Genomic DNA, 21,653 nt, shown 5'->3' with positions numbered 1-21,653 from the left:
CCAAGTCACTGAGCATTTTTTAGCTCAATGAGTCTCTTCCTTAGCCTAATTTTCCAGATTCTACATTGTTGTCCTTACCCAACCAACCATCTGAGTCTCCATGTAGTTTGAGTCCTCATCATCTTGATCATCCTAATTTGCAAGTGTATTCATGACAACGGCTCCAAGGAAAAGAGTCCCCTCTAGCTTCTACTACCATGCCTTTGGTTTCCTCATCTGATAATCATACTTCCCATGATATTGATCCTCTTATTGTTGTTCGTTTGCAAGTGTATTCATGACAACGGCTCCAAGGAAGAGAGTCCCCTCTAGCTTCTACTACCATGCCTTTGGTTTCCTCGTCTGATGATCATACTTCCCATGATATTGATCCTCTTATAGTTGTTCGGAAAGGTAAATACACTTGTACTCAACATCCCATTTCCAACTATGTTTGTTATGACTCCTTATCACCCTCATGTTATTGTTTTGTTACTACTCTGTCATCTACTACCCTTCCTAAATCTGTTTCGGAAGCCTTAGCCCACTATGGGTGATGGGAAGCTATTGTTGAAGAGATGAATGCTTTACATGACAATGGTACTTGGGACTTGGTAACTCTTCTTCCTGACAAGTCTGTGGTTGGTAGTCGCTAGGTTTACACTGTGAAAGTCAACCCTAATGGTTCTATGGCTTGTCTAAAGGCGTTGGTAGGAGACATATACATCAGTATGTCTATTCATATCCTTGGCTACTACTTGTCACTAGCCTCTACATCAGTTCGATGTGAAAAAAGTCTTCTTCCATAGTGACCTTGAGAAGGAGGTTTATATAGAAACCACTTGGGTTTGTTGTGCTTAGTGTGTTAGCTCAAGATGGCTTTATATGGTTTAAAATAGTCTTCCAAAGCATGGTTTGATCATTTCAATGTTGTAGTACTTGAGTTTGGTCTTCGACAGTGTGCTGTAGATCATTCAGCATTTTATCGTCATACTTCATCAGTAGGATCCTTCTTGTTGTTTATGTGAATGATATTGTTATTACAATGGATGATATTGTTATTACAAGTGATGATGATAAAGGTATTTAGAGTCTCCAACTTTTTCTACAGACTAAGTTTTAGACCAAAGATTTGGAACCATTGAAATACTTCTTAGATATAGAAATATCTAGATCGCATATCGAAACTGTTTTGTCACAAAGGAAGTATGTTTTTGATCTGTTGGATGAAACTAGCTTGTTGGGATCTAAACCGGTTGATACACCCATGGATCCTATCAGCAAGTTAGTGTCGGATATGGGTGATTTGCTACCTAATCCTAGACAATACCGGAGACTTATTGGAAAGTTGAGATAATTATCTCCGAGTCACTCGGCCAACTATATCTTTTGCAACAAGTGTTGTGAGATAATTTCTAGATTTTCTGAGGACAAGTCATTAGAACGCAGTAATTCGCATCTTGAGATATCACAAAGGTGCACTCAATAGGCCTTTTATATCATGATCAAGGTCACACTTATATCAATGGATATACAGATGCAGATTGGGTTGAATCGCCTTCCAACTGCATCCACAACCGGGTACTGTACCTTCCTTGGTGGTAATTTGGTTTCTTGAAAGAGTAAGAAACAAACCTTGGTGGCAAGGTCAATTGCTAAATTAGAATATAGCGTTATGGCTCACACTACTTGTGAACTTTTTTGGTTGGAAAACATGTTGGAAGAATTGGGCATTTCTCATTCTCAGCCTATGCAGTTGATGTGTGACAATCAAGATGCTCTTCATATTGCCTCCAACCCAATCTTTCATGAGCAGACGAAGCACATTGAAGTTGATTGTCACTTTGTTCGGGAGAAACTTGTGTAGAAGTTCATTACAACTTCTTATGTGAACTCAGACATGCAGCTTGCTGATTTGGTTACCAAGCATTGGGGGGTGCTCGTGTTAAATTCATTCGTAACAAGCTAGGAACATATGACATTTATGCTCCAGCTTGAGGGGGAGTGTTTGGAGGTTATTTATGTCTTTTAATATTATTATTATTATTATTATTATTAGTGTGTTAGTAAGTTAATTAGTGAGAGTTAGTAAGGATATTATTATCATTAGAATGCATTAAATTTGTATTATAAATAAAGGGAGAGACCTATCTTCAAGTTAGGTCATTCATTTTAATCAAAACTTAACAAATATCAACTAGAAAAAACTAGTGAGGACAAACCTATTGTGATGATATCCTAAAAGAAAATTGAGAACTAAGATGTCCAACAAAGAAATCCCATAACAAAAAAAAAAAAAAAAGGATTTATAGATTTACAAAATGGAAAAAATAAAAAGTTTCTCAAGAAGAAATATGCAAAATAAATAAATAAATAAATAAATAAATAAAACAAAAAATGAAGAAAAAGAGGCAAGCCACAAAATCCTACTCTTGCTACTTTTTGTAATGAAAAAGGGCATGTTCCCACTAATTACCCAAAGAAAAATAATAAGATGATAAAATTCCCAAGGAAAACAAACTTAGAAATCTGTCTAGGAGAAGAAATTGATTACGATGATGAAGTCTTCTATGAAATAGAATCACTCATTTAAGAAGAAGAAGTATAAGTTCCTGATGGAACCAGTAGAAAAACAAGGGTTCACATCTGTCCCTCAAAATAAATTAACTTCTTCAGATTCTCCTTTTTTTTTTTTCTAAAATTGGGCTTGGTTCTCCCTGCTTAACGGGATTGAATCCTTTATTACAAATGGACTGATGAGTTTGGGTCCATGGCACATAATAAGGTTTTCTTCTCATCAATTAACATAACATGGTCTCCTGTCATGCACATTTAAATAATATTGCATTTGGAAGTTATTTCCTAAAATTCTATATCCATGCATGCAAGAAAAACACGGTACTTTAAGCATTTGGAAGGTTTTCTTTACTTTAGAAATCATGATAGTAAATGGAACATTTTTTGCTTTATATTCCGTTAAATTTGTGGCATTATTCGCATTTTATGCAACTACTAGATTTTTCATCTTTTGCCATAATTCAACTAGAATGGTAGTTGGTTGGCATACTGATGTTGTAGCATCAGTATCAATCAAAGCATGTAGACTAAATGGTTTATAGCCTTAATAATTCAAAAGTAATTTCAATATAACAATATTTCCTTTTTATTGTCAGATGGTTTTAATTTAACTTTTAATCATGATTGTTGGCCAATAGTGAAGAATGATTTGATGAAGGTTTTCAACGAATTTTATGGGAATGGAGTTTTATTCTACCTTCATTACTTCATTGCCGAAGAAAGGTAGGTGAATTAAGATTTCTAATTATAGCCTATTAGTTTAGTAAACACTGTTTATTAAATAATCACCAAAGTACTAGTTAATAGGTTTAGTGGTGTGCTTGATAAGACTATTTCTAATGGCCAAAGTGCTTTTGCAGGGGTGAGACAAATTATGGATGTCATTCTAATTGTGAATGAAGATGTTAAGGACATCAGGAGGAGGAAGATGAAGGGCTTCATCTTTAAGTTGGATTTTCAAGAAGGCCTGAGTGAGTTGGAGCTTTCTAAAATAATATTTTTATGAGGAAGTGGTTTGGAGAGAGATGAACGTGTTTTACTCAGTGATAGTAAATAGCGAACATAAATCTTGATTTATGGTCACAAGGGGGATTAAAAAAGGTGATCCTCTTTCCCCGTTTTTATTTGTTTTAGTGGCATATGTTTTGAGCAGGTTGGCTGATAGGGCAACGGATAGCGATTTAATGAAAGGTTTGGAAGTGGGGAGGAGGAGATTACGGTCTCTCGCCTTTAGTTTTTAAGGATACCATTTTTTCTTGGAGGATCACATGCCTTGTTTGTCGAATATTTTGGGGATTCTCCATATTTTTGAAAGGATTTCAAGACTCAAGAATAATATGGGAAAGAGTGGTATCGCAGCAATTAACATGCCTGCAGAGCATGTTAGAGGGTTATATTTGGAAATAGGGTGTGTTGACTTGGAGTGATTGTTGTCCTATCTAGGGGTTCTTTTGGGTAGTAATCCTAGGTCTGTTAGTTTTTAGGACCTGGTAGTTGTGTGAGTGTCCAAGCGTCTAGATGGGTGGAAGAAAGCTCTTTTTACTTGGGAGGTAGGATTACTCTAATCTAGACTAGTCTTTCTAGCATCCTGTTGTATTATCTTTCTATTTTAAAATTCCTGTCAGTGTCACTAGTAAGACTGAGAGGATTATGAGAGTTTTTCTTTGGTTAGGGGTAGGCGGTTTTAGAGATCATTTGGTGAGTTGGGGGGTAGTTTGCAGGTCTAAACAGGAGGGTGGTTGGGTCTTGGAAATTTGGCGTCTAAAAACACAAGTCTCTTGGCCAAATGGCTTTGGTGGTTCCCTTTAGAGGATTCTTCTCATAAAGATATCAAAAGCAAGTTTGGACTTGACGAGAATGGCTGGGCTACCAATCTGGATTCTAGATGTTCTTCAGAAAGTCTGGAAAACTACTTCTCATATTTACCCTCTTTATTCCCCATTCTAAACTTGTGTTGAGGTATGGGGTGTAATATTTGTTTCTGGAAAGATCTTTGGTTGGGGAATATTGTCTTGTTTCCTCTTTTCCTCACCTATTTCAATTGAGCACAGGATAAAATGATTCCATTTCCTCTTTCTTTTTTGATCCGAATGGTCCTTTACCTTCTTGGAATTTGCATTTTAGGAGATCCTTTTTATGATAGGGAAACAAATGAGTCATCTTCATTGTTGGTCCTGTTGAATAATTGTTGGGTATACTCGGAAGCTGACAGTCGAGCTTGGCCTTTGGATCCCTCGGCGGTCTATTCTTGCAAACTTTTTTGTGAATTCTTGGTCAGCACTAACTTTTCTTTCCCTCTCTACAAAACTATTTGGAAAGCCAAACTCCCCCCTAAAATCAAAGCTTTTATTTGGTTGGTTGTGCTTAATACGATAAATACTCATAACTTGTTGCAGATTATGTGGCCTTTAAAGGCTCTCCCACCAGATACATGCATACTTTGTTTAAAATGCTCAGAATCTGCTCTGCATCTTTAATCGTAATTTTTCATGGAAGGTTTGGAATAAGTTAATTCAATTATTTTGGAGAAAGTTGGGCTTGTCCAGGGACAGTATAGGAGTCTTTGGCAATATCTTTTATTGAGTTTGGTAGGAAGAGGAAGGAAAAGCGCTATGGATTAGTTCTTTATTTGCAGTATTTTGGAGTTTGTGGAAGAAAAGTAAGTCGTCTATATTTTCCGGGACGAAATTAGTATTTTTGTTGGTGTGGGAGAACATTCATTTTCTGGCTTCTCTATGGTGCATGGGTAAAGGAAATTTCAAGGGGATATGCTTCTCAGATATTCAGCAGGATTGGCTCTCTCTGTTGACTTCTTAGAATGTGCTGATTTCTTTGGGCTGTTTTTCACATTTTGTGGTTTTCTTATTTTGTCTTCCATGGGGTTACCCAGACTTTGCTAAGGAGATGTCCTTTCTCCTGATTGTACATTCTTATTATATCTAATGAATTCCTTTTGCTATCAAAAAAATACAACATTTTATTTTATTCTAATTATAAGAAAAAATATTGTATCTGAATCTACATTCATCTGCTAAAATCTGATCGATTTTTGTTCGCTCAAACCCCTGATGTCAGAACCACCATCAAATTTGTCAACAAACCATCATTGAAGCCCTTAACCTCATCTGACATCCTTTCCACCATTGCAAAACCCTAATCATTGCAGGCATTTGATCATCACCCAAAAAACCCCTTTACCCCATCATAGCCTCTCCCTACCATCACAATCCCACTTGTGTTGTAAGTTCCATTAGCCCATCCAAGTCACAGTGATCAAAGCAAAGAGATATTGACTGCAACAATGGAATTCTAAAGATAGACTAAATTTGGTTACAAGGAATTGAGGCTTTCTCATGAAATTTTGAAGAAATTGAAGAGAACCTTCATTTGTAGAATGAGAAAGTGATCGTTTATGCGAGATTTCATCGTTTGTGCGAGATTTTAGAAAAATTGAAGCAAAGCTGTAATGTGCTGCAAGCAAGTTACTATTAGACCTAGGAACTCCAAGAAGGCTTGAATGCCAGCATTTCACACATGCCTGACACAGACCGGCTGGTCAGAATTATTTTCTTTTAAATTTTCTGACATTTTTGGACATGGACGGACACAGCTGGGATACAACCAGGACAAATCTGAGACCACATTGCTGCCTTTCGTCCCTTCAGTTCCATCTTTGTATAGGAGAGAATCAAGAGATGCAGAAATGCTTTGAGCCAAAGGACCCTAACTCTACACAGCTGCACGCTTCAACCAAGAACTCCCAGGCTTCCCTTGCACCAACAGACAGCGACAGCTACAGGCAGTTGTCAGAGCAGCAATAGACCAGATGGAGTTAGTTGCTGAGGAAGATTTTTCTTCTAGAGTTCTCTGGCTCTAATATTTCCTAGCTGATATAATGATACCTTTTCTCTCCCCTCCACGCAACCCCGCCCCAGGGGACCAGCCATCAGCCACTTATTTTTTCCCTTTTAGAAATAAAAAAATTCTCAATGAGCCATCACCCATCAGCCACGAGACCATGCAACAGAGCCACTCAGCTCTCTGCCTGCCTGTCTCTCTCCCTCTGTTTTTCCTCTTCTTTTTTTTTTTTCTTTTTCTGCTTTTTTACATTGATTATTCCTAACATGAATGTAGCTAATGAGTGCATAACAGCACATGGAATCTCTTAAATGCAAAAGAATAATGGCTATATTTCATTTAAAATCAGAAGTACCTCAATATTTGTCATCTAAAAGGAAAAACATGCCTATATATAATATTTTACATCAAGTAATTAACGTATCCCTGCTGTATTGTATCCTAGTTTTTTTCAAAATTTAATTATCACTGTCATAATCATGTTGTGTCCATGTCACGCGTCACTATTGGTGCTTCTTAGACCTAAAGACTCTTAGTGCAAGACTTGGATAGAAACTGAAGAGAGTAAATCTGTTCTGTGAGAAAATGGATGTTTGCTGCGATATTTTCAGAACTTAGAAGAGAAATAGTCCTACCAGCATCATTTTATGTTTCTCTGTGATATTTTGGACTTCCGTAAGAGATTATTTACTAAGATATTTTCAGAATTCAGAAGAGAAGTTGGTCCTGTCGCATATTTTCAGGTATCTACTGGCTTTTTTGGGAATATTCTGTGAGAAATTGACAGTTGGCTGTGCAAAATCAAGTAAATTTCTGAGAAATTTAAACAAAAAGAAAAAAAAAAAATTGACCTACAGTTGAAACTTGAAAGCACAGCTTTAGGAACTTGGTAAGGTTACAACTTACATGGACATCTGTACGCACTAGTACTTCCTTGAAAATTAATTATTAATTTCATGTTTCTTATCTAATTGATAAGCCTGTGAATATGAACTATAGACAATACATTCCTCATCCTTGCTCTCATTTTAAAAAAATACATATATTCATTGCGTTGCTCCTTTCAATCAAATCTTGATTTTATTTCTTTTTTTCTCCCTTCACCATTGCATTTTCATCCATTCCAAGAAATTTTTTTTAAAAAAAATTGAGAGAGAGAGAGAGAGAGAGAGAGAGAGACTACATATTTGTTTATCAAGTAGCTGGTAATTCTCAATAAATGAATGATCCTAGGTGCCCCTTCGGCTTTGATGGCTGTGCAGACCCTGAGGCAGTGTTTGGGAGCAAGGATTTCAGGCCTTGGATTTGGATATGTGTGGATTTACAATTTTGCTCTGCATTTTCTTCAAATCCACACATATCCTAAACTAGGGCTTGAAATCCAAGCTCCCAAACGCAGGGTCAATAGTTCTGAGATTGGTCAGTCTGACTTAAAAGTCTATTGAGTGGTATGGATTTTTGGACTGCCAATGCATCTAAATCTAGATTTATTGGACTGGCAAAAGAATATTGGCAAAGGATTGAGAGAGGATGAACTACTTTGGAGTGCCACCACTATCAGCTTGTGTGAAATGAAGTGCCTTTTCAAAGAGAAATTTGTTCCTCGTTATTGAAGACAATTAGCAGACCAACTGTATAAAATTAACCCATTGTCTATTGGTTAGTTTGAATATTTTGCCAAATTTAGTGATTGTTGCTAAATTTAATTATCTTAGGCTTATGTGGGGCATGGATGGGAGTGCAAATCCACACATATCCTAAACTAGGGCTTGAAATCCAAGCTCCTAAAACGCAGGGTCAATAGTTCTGAGATTGGTCAGACTGACTTAAAAGTCTATTGAGTGGAATGGATTTTTGGACTGCCAATGCATCTAAATCTAGATTTATTGGACTGGCAAAAGAATATTGGCAAAGGATTGAGAGAGGATGAACTACTTTGGAGTGCCACCACTATCAGCTTGTGTGAAATGAAGTGCCTTTGCAAAGAGAAATTTGTTCCTCATCATTGAAGACAATTAGCAGACCAACTGTATAAAATTAACCCATTGTCTATTGGTTTGTTTAAATATTTTGCCAAATTTAGTGATTGTTGCTAAATTTAAATATCTTAGGCTTAGGTGGGGCATGGATGGGAGTGCAAATATTGTCATCATGATCTTAAAAGGGTTAAGACAAGAAATTAAGAGTCAAATTCCTTGGCAAAATCCAAAGGCTCCCATTTGTTTGTCTGAGGTTTATCACATGGCTTTGGAAGCTTAGAGATTTCTCAAGTCATCCAATCACAATAGCATTAACTCTATGCGGAAGTTTCATCATCCTAGAGTAAGTTCAGAGTGGGCACTGGTCAAAGACAGCCATGAACTTGTTCAAAAAGTTCAATAAAGGGCCCAACTTATGGAAGGTTACTACCCTGATATTTCAAGTCCTTGTGTGAAATATTGCATAATTGAATATCATGAATACATTAACGATTAGCATGTTATTAGTGTACAACTTCCTGGCCCTTCAATGGACATAATTCAGGAGTGTTCTTATCGGAAGAGTTCCTAAACTTGTCTTTAGTGATCCTACACACGTTGATGCTTCTTCTAGACTAGGCACGGCCTTGGTTTTTCCTAAGTCATTGAGACTTGCAATGAAATTCGCTTGCCAACTACAGGGACTGAAATGCTTGTCAATGATTCAACTTCTAAACTACAATTTCCACTCTGAACTCAAGGAATACAATTGGTTGCTTGAAAATTTATTGAAGATTTCTTAGGGGCCGTTCGGTATCACTATCAAAAATTACGAAAACACAAACCAAAAACAAACAAAAACTAGAAACAGAAACAAAAAACCAGAAACCAACCTATTTGGCTAATATTTAAAAAGATAAAACAAATTAACAACTTAATTAAAAAATACTCATTTTTTTCTTTAAATCAAATAATATTATAAAATAGGTTTAAATAATAAAATTGAAAATTATATAAATTAAAAAATACTATTTATAATTATTTTACTTAATTGTTATATTTATAAATTTTACTTTACAATAACAAATTGAAAAATAATACAAATATTTTGTAATTGGATTTTACTATTATTTTTGAAATTTATGTATATTTTTATTTTGATTATATTCAAATTCATTTGATCATTTTATTTTTATTTTAATTAAAAATTGTATATAAAATGAATGATTTAATTTTTAAAAAATATTTCTAAATATAAAATTTTCTAACAATAGGTTGCAAAAAACAACTGAAAACCACAAAATCTAGTTATGGTTTTCACTTTTTTTTCACAGATAGCTGAAAACCAACAATAGAAACAAAAATTGGCTATATAAACAAATGCGTTTTTATAATTTGTTTCTTCATGTGAAGAAATAGAAATAGAAAACAGAAAATAGAAAACAATACCAATACCAAAGAGGCCCGTAGTTGTTGAACTTGTTGTTGAGAATCCCCTCAAGATGAGTTCTCTATATATTGAACATGTGCTTCCATGACCTACTTTTGTCCCTCCAACTGGACCTGATGCATATTTACATATTTAGCCATTAGATTTGGATATTAGATTAATTTCTTACATGGAGTTGTTATTAAGGACATTGGAGCCTCCTACGCTCACACATGACTTCACTATATCAGCTAGTGCTTCTTAAGTTCAAGCCTTTATGTTGTTGTCATATATGATGTCTGATGTGAACCATGATCTGGATGATTTGAAGCTTTCAAGTGATAAATCCTTAGTCGGAGGAGATGAGTAGGACGTGATAGTTCACGCAAGTTCTTCATTTTTCTGTTTGGTTGAAGTAGTTCGAGACCATTGAGTTGCTGCTGCTAGACCATTTCAAAACTCAAGGCTGAATTTTTTCTAGCTGGGGGAGTTTGATGGAGTTCCTATTGGATAATTCTACACAATCATATACTACTCAAATATTTAGAAATTATGGAGTCATCTTAGTTTAGGAAATCTAATACTTAAGGAATTCTAGTTAATTTAAGGTTCTTCTGGATATTTTACATCATTGTAGGGTTTATTTTGATATTTATTATTTTGGTGTTACTTTATCATTGTTGATTACTTCAGGATTATTTTGTAAGTTTTACTTGTTTTATCTTTGGGATGCCCATACGTATAAGCTTATAGTGTAAAGGATTATTGAATTTTAAATAATAGAAGATTAATAACCTCTCTCTCTCAACCAACTTCTTTTCTTCTCCCTTCCTTCCTCTCTTCTCCCTCCCTCCCTCTCTTTCTCTATTTCTCTGTCTATTCTATATTTCTAGCCCTTCCTTTCTTCCCATATTTCCACCTCTTCACTACTCTTCTATCCCACATCAATATCAAGAACTTCTTTTCTTCTCCTTCCCCTTCTATCTTCTCCTTTCCTTTCTTCCAATATTTCCACCTCTTCTTTGTTTCTCCCAACTATTCTACACTGCATCAATAACCCTATCAAACAATAAAAAATAATGGCAATTTGAGTTTAAATTGTGAATACTATTAAAAACACTCAAGGTTGTGTCATGTCAGAGTTTGCTTTGATACCACTTGAGAAAGAGCCAAAGTCCAACTCAAAAGAACAAATCTAAATAAAATGACCCAATAAAAGACCTTTATTTAGACTTAAATTTTGGGGAACAAAAGAAAATTAAAATATAAATAAACTTAAATACTATCCCTAGAAATATTCTAAGGTCTAAAAGATACGCTGAATCAAATACCCTGAATAGGAAAAAAATAATAATAAAATTAATTCCCCATGTCAGCATGTGAATAAACGTGCTGCATTCAAAGGCTCATGCAACAAATATACACACGCACATGTCCATGCTTATATGCATGTACGTACACATGCATTAAGCCACTAACACATCTACGTCCAACAAATTCATAGACACATGCACCATGTATATAGAGCACACACATAGGCACCATGTGCATGGTCAACAAGTAATATTAAACATGCTCACATTTTTAACAACTGAACAAGAAAAAAATTCCAAGGGTAATTGACAACAAAACTACAATGTCAAGAAAACTTGGTTGCCCATGTCTTCAAATGCTAACACTGGACATGAATAAAATTCTTACAAATGAAAAGAGATAAAAATGGAAATGCAATTAGAAGGAGATGGCAACTAGCAACCATATTCAAGTCAGTGCTATCATGTCCTTCTTTTGGGAGCCAAATGGAATTTTGACAAATAAGCAAGGAGCCAAGGACAATTATGGAATTAAAACAAGAATCCCCAGAGAATACAATCAGTCATAGCCATGTCTCCATTTATCCACGGAGATAATTGGAATAGTAAAAGATCAAATAAGGACAGAATGGAGAGTAAAAGTAGGAGATTCACCAACTGCTAACCTGCCATATTTGTGTGTGTGTGTGTGTGTGTGTGTGTGTGTGTGTGTGTGTGTGAGAGAGAGAGAGAGAGAAAGAGAGAGAGAGTCTGTTCAGGGTTACCAAGAAAAAAATTCCTAAGGCAACTGTTTGCAAGATCACCAAGAGACATCTTGAAAATGCTTTGAAAATTACCCGAAAACTTTTCTATTGCGTAAGTATAAATTAAAAGGAGGGGGGCATCCTTGAGCCACAAGGCTTCCCACTTTGCGAGGGTAGGGGGAGGATTGTCATAGTATATGCAGCCTTACCCCTGCTTTTACTGCCCAAGTATAAATGCTATAGAATGTAATTTTTTGTTAACCCAATATTTTCAGAACTTCTGAATACAGCTTTTCTATTTTTTCACAATTGAATACAGCTTTACAATTGTTTTACAATTCTTCGAAAGTTTAGTAATGTTTCTCATACATATTGAGATGATCCCTCATCAGACTTCTCAATGAAGCCCATATGGTGATCTGGAATTCCATTTTTCTATAGATTTCCCTCTCTATAATCATAAGGTAAATCAAGCTCCTGACCAACATGCTCCAACACAAATACAAACCTGGATTTAAAAAGATTTGTAATAATTAAAGACTGTCAACAAAATTGAAGACTTATGAAGAGATGGTGAGCTGACTGGAGGTTTTAGTAAAAAACTAGCACAAAAGCAGTGCACTGCCACTGTACACAACCATATTCACGATTACAGTCAGGATGCTCCAACAGCCAATAAAAAGGAGGTGTTTGGAGAAATTAGGTTTATAAAGACTAATATTTTAGTACAGTCAGATGAGTAAGTAAGGAAGAGGTTGTCACTCTCTCAAGGGAGGAGGAATTGCAAAGGGCTTCATTAAAGAACAAATTGGAAGAGGCGATTTTTAAGGAAATGAGAAGTTGGAGATGGAAAACAAAGTTTAAATGGATAAGAGATGGTGATTGTAATTCTAACTTTCTCATCGGATGGCAAGTGGGAAAATGAGGAAGAATTTGATTAGGGAGTTGGAGGTGGGCAGGGAGGAAATTATCTCATATACTTGTGGAAGGTTTAGAGTGGGACATTTTTCTGATGATAAGATATCTCATTGACAGAGGCCTTTCAAGATAGAGGAAGTCAGGTATACCATCTTTGGGATGGAGAAGGATAAAGCACTAGGGCTGGATGGTTTCAACATGGCTTTCTTTCAAGATTGTTGGGCGGTGATTAAGGATGACTTGCTGAAGGTTCTTAATGAATTAATGGAATGTGACTTTAAGCAAAGAGTATTAACTCTACCTTTCATAACTTTGGAGCCGAAGAAAAGTTAGTCTATTGAGATATCTGGTTATAAACCTATTAGTCTAGTACCCGGTGTACAAAATAATCACTGAAGTACTAGCTAATAGGTCAAGTGTGGTGCTTGATAAGACTTTTTTTTTTTATATATAGAAGTGCTTGAAGAGATTTAATGAGGCCCAAAGTGCCTTCGTTTGGGGATTTTTTGGGGGGGGGGGGGGGAGTACAAGTTGTGGATGCCATTCTAATTGCAAATGAAGTCGTTGAGGACATTTGGAGAAGAAAGAAGAAGGGGAAGAAGGGGCTCATTTTTAAGCTAGTTTTCGAAAAAAGCGTAGATAGAGTGAGTTGGAGCTTCTTGGATAAGATTTTTAGAAGGCTGGATTTGGAGGGAGATGGTGCAGATGATGAAAGCTGCACGCCAAATATGAATTATTTGGTGTTAGTGAATGGTGAACCTAAATCTTGGTTTAGGGCTACGAAGGGGGATTAGACAAGGGGACCCTCTCTCCCCATTTTTGTTTATTTTAGTGGCTATTGTTTGGAGTAAGATGGTTGATAGGGCTGTAGATAGAGGTTTAGTGAAAGGATTGGAAGTGGGGAGGGAAGAGGTAACGGTTTTGCACCTTCAATACAATCTTTTTACTTAGAAGGATCATAGGCCTTCTTTTTTGAATATTTTGGGGCTTCTCCATATTTTTGAAAGGGTATCGACCTATTGGGGCTTAAGGTTAATTTGGGGAAGAGCAGTATTGCAGCAATTAATGTGCTTGCTGAGCGCATCAAGGAGTTATCCTCAGAGGTAGGGTACGTTGCGTCGGATTAGTAGTTGCCCTACTTAGGGGTTTCTTTAGGGCTAACTCTAGATCTGCTGGCAAAATTCCTACAAGGATTGCTAGCAAGATTGAGAGAATTATGAGAGATTTCCTATGGTCAGCGGTAGGGGGATTTAGGGACCATTTTGTGCGGTGGAAGGTGGTTTGTAGGTCTAAATAGGAGGGCAATTTGGGTCTTGGAAATTTGGTGTCTATAAACACAGCTCTCTTGGCCAAATGGCTTTGGTAGTTCCCACTACAAGATTCTTCCTTGTGGCTTCGGCATGTTTGGACTTTATAAGAATGGGTGGGCTACTAATTTGGTTTCTAGATGTTCTTTGGAAAGTTTGTGGAAAGCTATTTCTCATATTATCACCTCTTTATACCCATACTAATTTTTTGATGGGCAGGGGTTGTGATATCCATTTTTGGGTAAGACCCTTGGTTGGGGGATGTTGTTTTGTCCACATCTTTTCCTTGTCTCTTTAGTCTGAGCTCAAGGTAGAATGGTGTTGACTTTTTGAGTCTGATCTCTGTTTTGAGTTGACAAAGCACAAGGATCTTATGTGTGTTTAAGTGCTTGAGCAAGTTTATATCTTGGCACACACATAAGATTAAAGGGTCATGGAAGCCAGGAGGAACTTGAAGACTATACAATCTGGCGCACTCCTTTGAAGACAGAAGAGCAAAGAAGAAAGAAGACATAGAATTTATTTGTAAATGCATTTTAGTTTTTGTTTTGGTCTGTAATAATGCATGGCATGCATGGTATGAATGAAAGCTCTAATGATCGTAGACAGATCCTAGGGACCAACACTTTTCACAGAAAAACATTTTCTTAATAACTAATCGATTAGGGTCAAAAATTAGGGCTAAAATGAATTTGTCAAAAACGTGGTCAGCTGACCGAAAAATTCCAATATTAATCAGCTCAATCGATCGAACACACTGTTGGTCGAAAGTCAAAAGTTTGACTAAGGCTCGGTCAACCGACCACGTTTTGAACTAAACTCCTACAGCCGACCGAACTATGAACATGGCTTTTTCTACTATCCTCAGCAAACCGACCACATAGATCAAATAAGCCTCGGGCGACCGAACTTGTTCACTCAGTATATAGTCCGAAGCCCCCAGTCAACCGAACCTACGAAGGTTCGGAAATCACCCTGGCTCGGCCGACCAACTCTTGTCCTCTGTCGACTAAACCTCTCAGGTTCAAGTATTTTAAGCGCTTAAAACATGTTTAATTTTTATTAAACAATTTTACAAATTCCTAATATGTCCCTAACGGTTAGATTTTCCCCAGACTCTATATATACCTCCTCATAACTCAAATTTAAAGAGAGAGATTAGAGAGAAAATCCTCCCAAAATAATTTTTGTTCTTTATTCATTTTACACTCTCCTTCACTTATTCTTTGAAAAATTTCTTTTGGAGAGCATTCATTTTGGGCATTTACATTTTCATTGAAAGATCATATACTCTCTCATATATCTTTCAAAAATATTTTGAGAGTTGATCGTAAGTTTTTCTCCGCATTTTTCTTCATAATTTTTCTTGGAGAAAACTTATCTTAGCTTGAGAATCTTGCACATCTATTGCAAGATCCCTAAAGCTCACTTGTTTTTATTGTATAAATATTTTGAGCATAAACCCTAAATCTACAGCACTTTACTTTTCATTGAAATAAATTTTTGGAGATATCATTTGAGGGTTTTTAAGAACTTTGAAAAGCACATATTTCATATTTCATTTTTTGTCAAAGATCATATTTATTTATTTTGGGAAAAATCATTTGAAAGCAAAACCCTAGATTCTCCTATAATTTTTATTGATAAATATTTTTGGAGGAAAATCATATTAGGGTTAAATCTTTGAAGTGTTTATCATATAAATCTATTTCAAAGACTGCAAATTTATTTTGAGAAAACCCATACTCACATTGAGCTTTTATCTTCATATCATATCTAAGTGCATTGAGCTATATTGTGTACACATTTGCTTAGCTTAGAAGCAATTTATTTGTACAAATATTTTCTTATCTATTGTATTCCAGGCATGGCATGAAGAAAGAAACTCGCCCTGTTAAGAGTCCCAGATAGACTTAGACCCAGTTAAGAAAGTCTCGGACTAGTTCAGACCCAATTAGGAGAACTAGGAGCACCGTCCTGTAAAGTGTAGTAGGTTGGCGTCAGCCCTGTAATGTGACCTGGAGTATTCCCTTGCCCAGTAAGGAGAGGGTATTGTAATTGGTGACGCTCCATCCTTTAAGTGAGCAACTAGTGGAATCCTCTTACTTGTGAGCTTGAAGCGGGGACGTAAGCAGAATTGGCCGAACCCTGATAACATATTTTGTGTCAGTTCTTTATTCGTCGCAATTTAATTTCCGTGCATGTATGCTTAATTATTTATTGCCATACATGTTATATATATCTGTTGAATTGGTGAATGCTTAGACAAACCCTAGGTTGTGGTATATTGATTGTGGAACACGCCTAACCTAGGAAGAAATTTTTAATACCCAATTCACCCCCCCCCTTTTTCTTGGGAATACACCAATTCTACAAAATGGTCCATTTATTATTTTATTGCAGATCCAGGTGGTCCATTACCTTCTTGGGATTTTCACTTTAGGAGATCTTTGAACGGTAGGGAGAAAAAGGAGTTACCTCTTTGTTAATCTTGTTGAATAAATGTCTGATCTCTTTGGAAGTATATAGTAGATCCTGGTCTTTTGATTACTCAAGGGTATATTCTTGCAAATATTTTTGTGAATTCTTGACTAGTAATGATTTTTCCTTTCCTCTCTACAAAGCTTTTATCTAGTTGGTACCAACAACTTGTTGCAGATTAGAAGGCCTTTGAAGGCTCTCTCTCCATATGTTTGTGTCCTTAGCTTTAACTACTCAGAATCTGCTCTGCATCTTTTCATGCGTGCGATTTTTCCTTGCAGGCATGGAACAAGTTGATCAATTATTTTGATAATGGAGGAGTTCTTGGCAATTTCTTTTGTTAGTTTTGGTACGAAAAAAGAAGGAAAAGCGTTACAGAAATGTGCTTTCTTCACAGTGTCTTGGGGTATGTGGGTAGAACATTATGCGCATGTTTTCTCAAGGAAGAAGTTGTCGTTTCTGTTGGTCTAGAAGAAGATTCATTATTTGGCTTCTCTTTGGTGTGTGGGTAATGGGAACTTCAATTGGCATTCTTTGTTGAATTGTTAATGTGTGCTGATTTTTTTTGGATTTTTCTTGATGCTTGTTGGTTTTTTAGTGGAGTATCCTAGAGTTTGTTAAGGAGATGTTTTATTCTCCTATTTGCACATTCTTAACCTATCAAATAATTTCTTTTGCTAAAAAAATTAAAAATTAAAATTAAAATTAAAAAAAGGGCAAATATTGTGTCGATGTCACACATCATAATTCATAAACATGCATAATACTATGAAGAATGATATGTGAAAGCCAATGTTTCAAAAAGGCTTAATTGAGGCTTGCCTTGAGGCTCACCTCAAGACGGAACATACTAAAACATCCAGAGTCTCAAGCTAAAATACCAAATACCACAAAAGCCAACACATTACACATTGAGGCTTATGCATTTGTCCAAATAGCATGCCTTTTACATTTTTTAAGTTAAGGCTTATGCATTTTGCCCGAGTGAATCTCAAGTTAGATTGGCTAGAAAATGTTAACATGCTTATGTGAAAAGAATGTCATCATGATATGAATTAATCACTAAAATTTTTGAATCTCAAACTTTCTAAAATAATTTAAGGGTGCATCTTAGATCCTAAAAATAATTTGAAATTCATACAGTTATACCTATCTCTTGTTATGATTTAATAAATGATTCAAGTTAGTGTTTTTTACTTTAATGGCCAACAAGTAGTTTACAAATCAAGTTCGATTCTTCGTTGCAGTTTACTTGTAATTTTCTTAATTTTTTCTTTATTTTTAAAATGTATGCAGTTTATTTACATGTTTTTAACTAGAAATAAAATCATCAAAAGGCTCACGCCTCAATTCCTTAAGTTTTATACCTCACGTCTTAACCATTAAAAAGCCTCACCTTACGCCCTTGCCTTTTAAAACATTGTGTGAAACCTACACTTATTACAGAAATTGCCAACACTCAATGGAGGACCAGGATTTATTATGTTTATATCCTTCTAACAATTTTGGCACTACCCTGATAGATGTCAGAACTGTCCAATATCTGGACCTTCAAAATTGTTGTTCACCTATCTAAAACGCTCAATAAGGATACAAGTATCTTACATTAGTTACATTATGAATAGTGTCAGATCAAGCATCAATATTTCGGTGCATGCAACAGTATGATTCAGCTAAAAGCTTATTTTATATGACCTGGACATAAGGGTTAAAAAAAAAAAAGGATCTCAAGACACAAATGACTCATCCACCATTAGGGGAAGGAATTGCACATAAGCTCCGAGGAAAAACTGACGCCTTTCTAGGGCCACACAAAAGACAAATTGACATCCAAAGGGCAATCCCATCATTTGTTTAGGAAAAGGATGCAATAAGCATGTTTTCCATTCCCATTGGAAAAGAAGCTCATCAAGTACATATATGAACTACTGCAGATACTTTCTTACATGATTTGCTCAATTGTTTTTTTCCCACCATTATAAAACAGTATAGAACATAAGCCCCAGTACAATGTTATACACAGATTTCTCAAAAGACAATAATCAAATGTTTCTTTATCATGCTTACTGGAACAATGCAAAGAACCATATTCTATTTACTATTAGACGAATTTGTTGGCTAAATCATCTAACAGGATGAAGAAAGATTATCTCTAGATAAAATATGACTATTTCTCAACAGTGTAAAATGGTCTTAAATATGATAACGTTGACACTGAAACAAGTGTCAAAGGGAATTCAGATGAAAAAAATAATGCTATAATTAAGAAATGTCATTGCATTATAAAGAAAAGGGTATAAACGCTTACGGAGCCATCCAGCGGTATGTTCCTGTCTCTGGAGTCATTCCCTCAGTTTGTACCTCAATCCGTGCAACCCCAAAATCAGCTATCTTTATTGACTTATCAGCTGAAATCAAAAGATTATCAGACTTCAAGTCCCTGTGAATGAATCCAAGCCCATGCACATATGCCATCCCCCTTGCAACATCCAATGCCTGCTTCACTGCTAGTTTCAGTGGCACTGATCGATTCTGTCTCTTCATAAGGAACTGCCTAACAGAACCTCCCTTTGCATACTCAGTAACAATGCACCAAACCATCGGTTTGTGGCATGCACCAATAAACCGAACAATATTTGGATGCTTGAGTGTTGCCAACATCATCACTTCCTGCTGGAATTGCTGTTCCATCACAAGTGCCTTCTCAAGACTATTTTCTGGTGTCTCCAATAACTTAATCGCCACATCTTCACCATTATATGTTCCTCGATACAACTTCCCAAAAGAACCTTGTGCAAATGCCATCCCAATGCTAAGCTTCCTCAAATCAATTGTCCACTCATCATAATTCTGAAGCCCCTCAGTCGGGTACCTACTATCCAACAATGCTTGGGCCAATGCATCATCATTTAGAGCATGGGTAACCTTGCCCTTTCCCGGGCGAAGGACACTATGCCCTATGGAATACTCATGGGTGATGGGTCGCAGACCTGGGTGGCTCAAGATATGAGTAAGGGAATCATTTGATCCAACACTACTATTGTCCACAGACATTGAGACAGATCCACCAGCATTGCTTGTACGTAAACTATCTATGGACATGTTAGAACCCTCGCCAAGTTTTTGGTAGAACCCTTGAGTTAAATCATAGAAGTTGTTATCATTGTTGTTATTGTGGCCTCCTATAATTCCAGCAAACTTTGGACCCTCCACCATCTTCAACCAACCCTACCAGGGATGCAAGATTTTCTGGTTTCCAACGCTATGCAATTATTTCATGCCATGATAACTTCCCAGCATATTCACCATCCTATATCCAAAACATCCACAAAATCAATAAACGGTGAAGAAACAGTTTGAGATCCAAACAGACAGCCTTAATCCACTATTTGGCTGCCAGAAAATGGAAAAAAGAGAGGCAAATGTAAAGGGAAAACATGACAAACTGAATAAGCCACATGGTGATTTTACTTCAAGAGAGTAAATGTCATTCTTTCTTTCTTTCTTTCTTTCTTTCTTTCTTTTTGTTGGGGGGAGGGATGTTTGAAGATGGGGCTTTGGTCCTTCAGATTCCCAACAAGTATGAGAAATTTTAACACTCAAAAATGAACTTGTTCATTTTCATCAATTTCTTAGCAACCAAACAGAGCATAAAAAAAATAATAAACCTAAAATTAAGCTAAATTCCAAACCTTTTCAATCGATTTGGTCCAAGAAAACGAACCATATACATAGAACTGTTTGGGTACCACACACTCTTCCGAGTTCAAACCCCTTCAACCTCACACTCCCTCCAGCATCTCTACGCTAAAACCGCTGAACTTTCCACAAATAACAACCCCAAGAAAAAGGTCAATATTTCATGCAATCATGCTCAATAAGGCAGCTCAGACAATGTAGTAAACCAAAAAAGGAAAAAAATCAACATTTCACATTTAGGATTCCGATCATCTAAAACCTCGGAAAACAAACACATCAAAACGCAAAGCAGAAATTCATCGATTTCTCAATTTAGTCATTTCGCTAATTTTCTAACCAAAGAAACAGAACCTCGAACATTAAAATTAAAAATAGAAACTTCATACTTCCCCAGAATTCCGTGCCTTACTGAGTCATTTTCCGGACAAACAAACGACACCTACCCAAAACCCACCATATCCCAGATCAGAGTTACACTTTGAATGCCAAAACAACAATCAAAGACAAAGCAAACAACAAAGTATCGAATTGGGAAAAATAAAACCGTAAAATAGTAAGAAGGCACCGAAACTTCGCAGAAATTGTGATGTAGATCGTGATGCGTACCTACATAGCCGATATCCACCTCAAAGAAGCGGAGGAACAGAGAGGCGAAGCCGAGGATGGAGCCGAAGATGAAGATGAAGATGAAGAGGAAGAAGAGAGCGACTACAGTAGCACCAAGAGCAGTCCTCGTTTCACATTTACCTTCGGCCTCGTTTTACACTGTGACCACGCGGAGGCCATTCGCTGCGAATAAGAAAAGATTAGACTCGCGCAGTCTACTTGAAACGTGTCGGAAAGATCTGCTTTCGGCACGTTGGCCCAGGGCTGCCATCTACCCAGGGCGCGCGTATGGCTTTCGGACGTGTTTGATGATAGGTGTAGCCGTTTTTTCCTCTATTTATTAATTTATCGAATGTTTATTAATTGATTCTTATGCTTTTTAATTTTTGAATTTTTCATTACTTCTTTAGTATTTGATATTTTTTTAATTCATAATTGTATGATTGTAAATAGTAAAGGAGGGGGAGGGGGTGGGAAAGAGGAATAAAATTAATAAGGGGTGCTATAATAAATTTTTTTATATAATTTTATTTCTTTTTCTTTTAACAATGTAAACTATGTAAGCCTAGAAACTTCGATAAAAATTTTAATATTATTTTTACAAAAAAATAAATCATTTTTCATTTTAATCTTTAAATAATTTTAAACATTTATATTTTCCACTTCATTTTTTAAATAATATATTTATTTATAGTATCTTATTTTTATATTTATGTCTCCCTAGTAAAATATTACATTCTGTATAAAAAAAATATAAATTAAATTGACTTAAGCATCGGTCTGCT

The 21,653-nt window shown here is 36.1% G+C and overlaps 1 protein-coding gene across 9 annotated transcripts in view; it reads right to left on the bottom strand.

The window, feature by feature from the left end:
- Positions 1 to 21,178, bottom strand: part of LOC131149137 (serine/threonine-protein kinase STY13-like) — a 35,905-nt gene extending 14,727 nt beyond the window's left edge. The window contains exons 1-5 of one of the 9 annotated variants that reach the window (XM_058099266.1): positions 20,869 to 20,991; positions 20,672 to 20,701; positions 20,256 to 20,379; positions 20,035 to 20,173; positions 18,872 to 19,873 (exon numbers count right to left, since the gene is read on the bottom strand). In XM_058099266.1, the coding sequence (XP_057955249.1) occupies positions 18,872 to 19,779 (908 nt within the window). In that variant the 5' untranslated portion in view covers positions 19,780 to 19,873; positions 20,035 to 20,173; positions 20,256 to 20,379; positions 20,672 to 20,701; positions 20,869 to 20,991. Of the gene's footprint in view, positions 1 to 18,504; positions 19,874 to 20,034; positions 20,174 to 20,255; positions 20,385 to 20,648; positions 20,702 to 20,868 lie in introns of those variants that run through there. The other 8 variants (XM_058099265.1, XM_058099264.1, XM_058099262.1 and 5 more) reach the window with 8 other exon arrangements.
- Between the last annotated feature and the right edge of the window lie 475 nt (positions 21,179 to 21,653).

The sequence above is a fragment of the Malania oleifera genome, chromosome 2 (genome assembly GCF_029873635.1).
Source record: "Malania oleifera isolate guangnan ecotype guangnan chromosome 2, ASM2987363v1, whole genome shotgun sequence".
NCBI lineage: Eukaryota > Viridiplantae > Streptophyta > Magnoliopsida > Santalales > Ximeniaceae > Malania > Malania oleifera.
The sequence above is the reverse complement of the archived record's forward strand: the minus strand, read 5'-3'. Positions and strand labels throughout refer to the sequence as shown.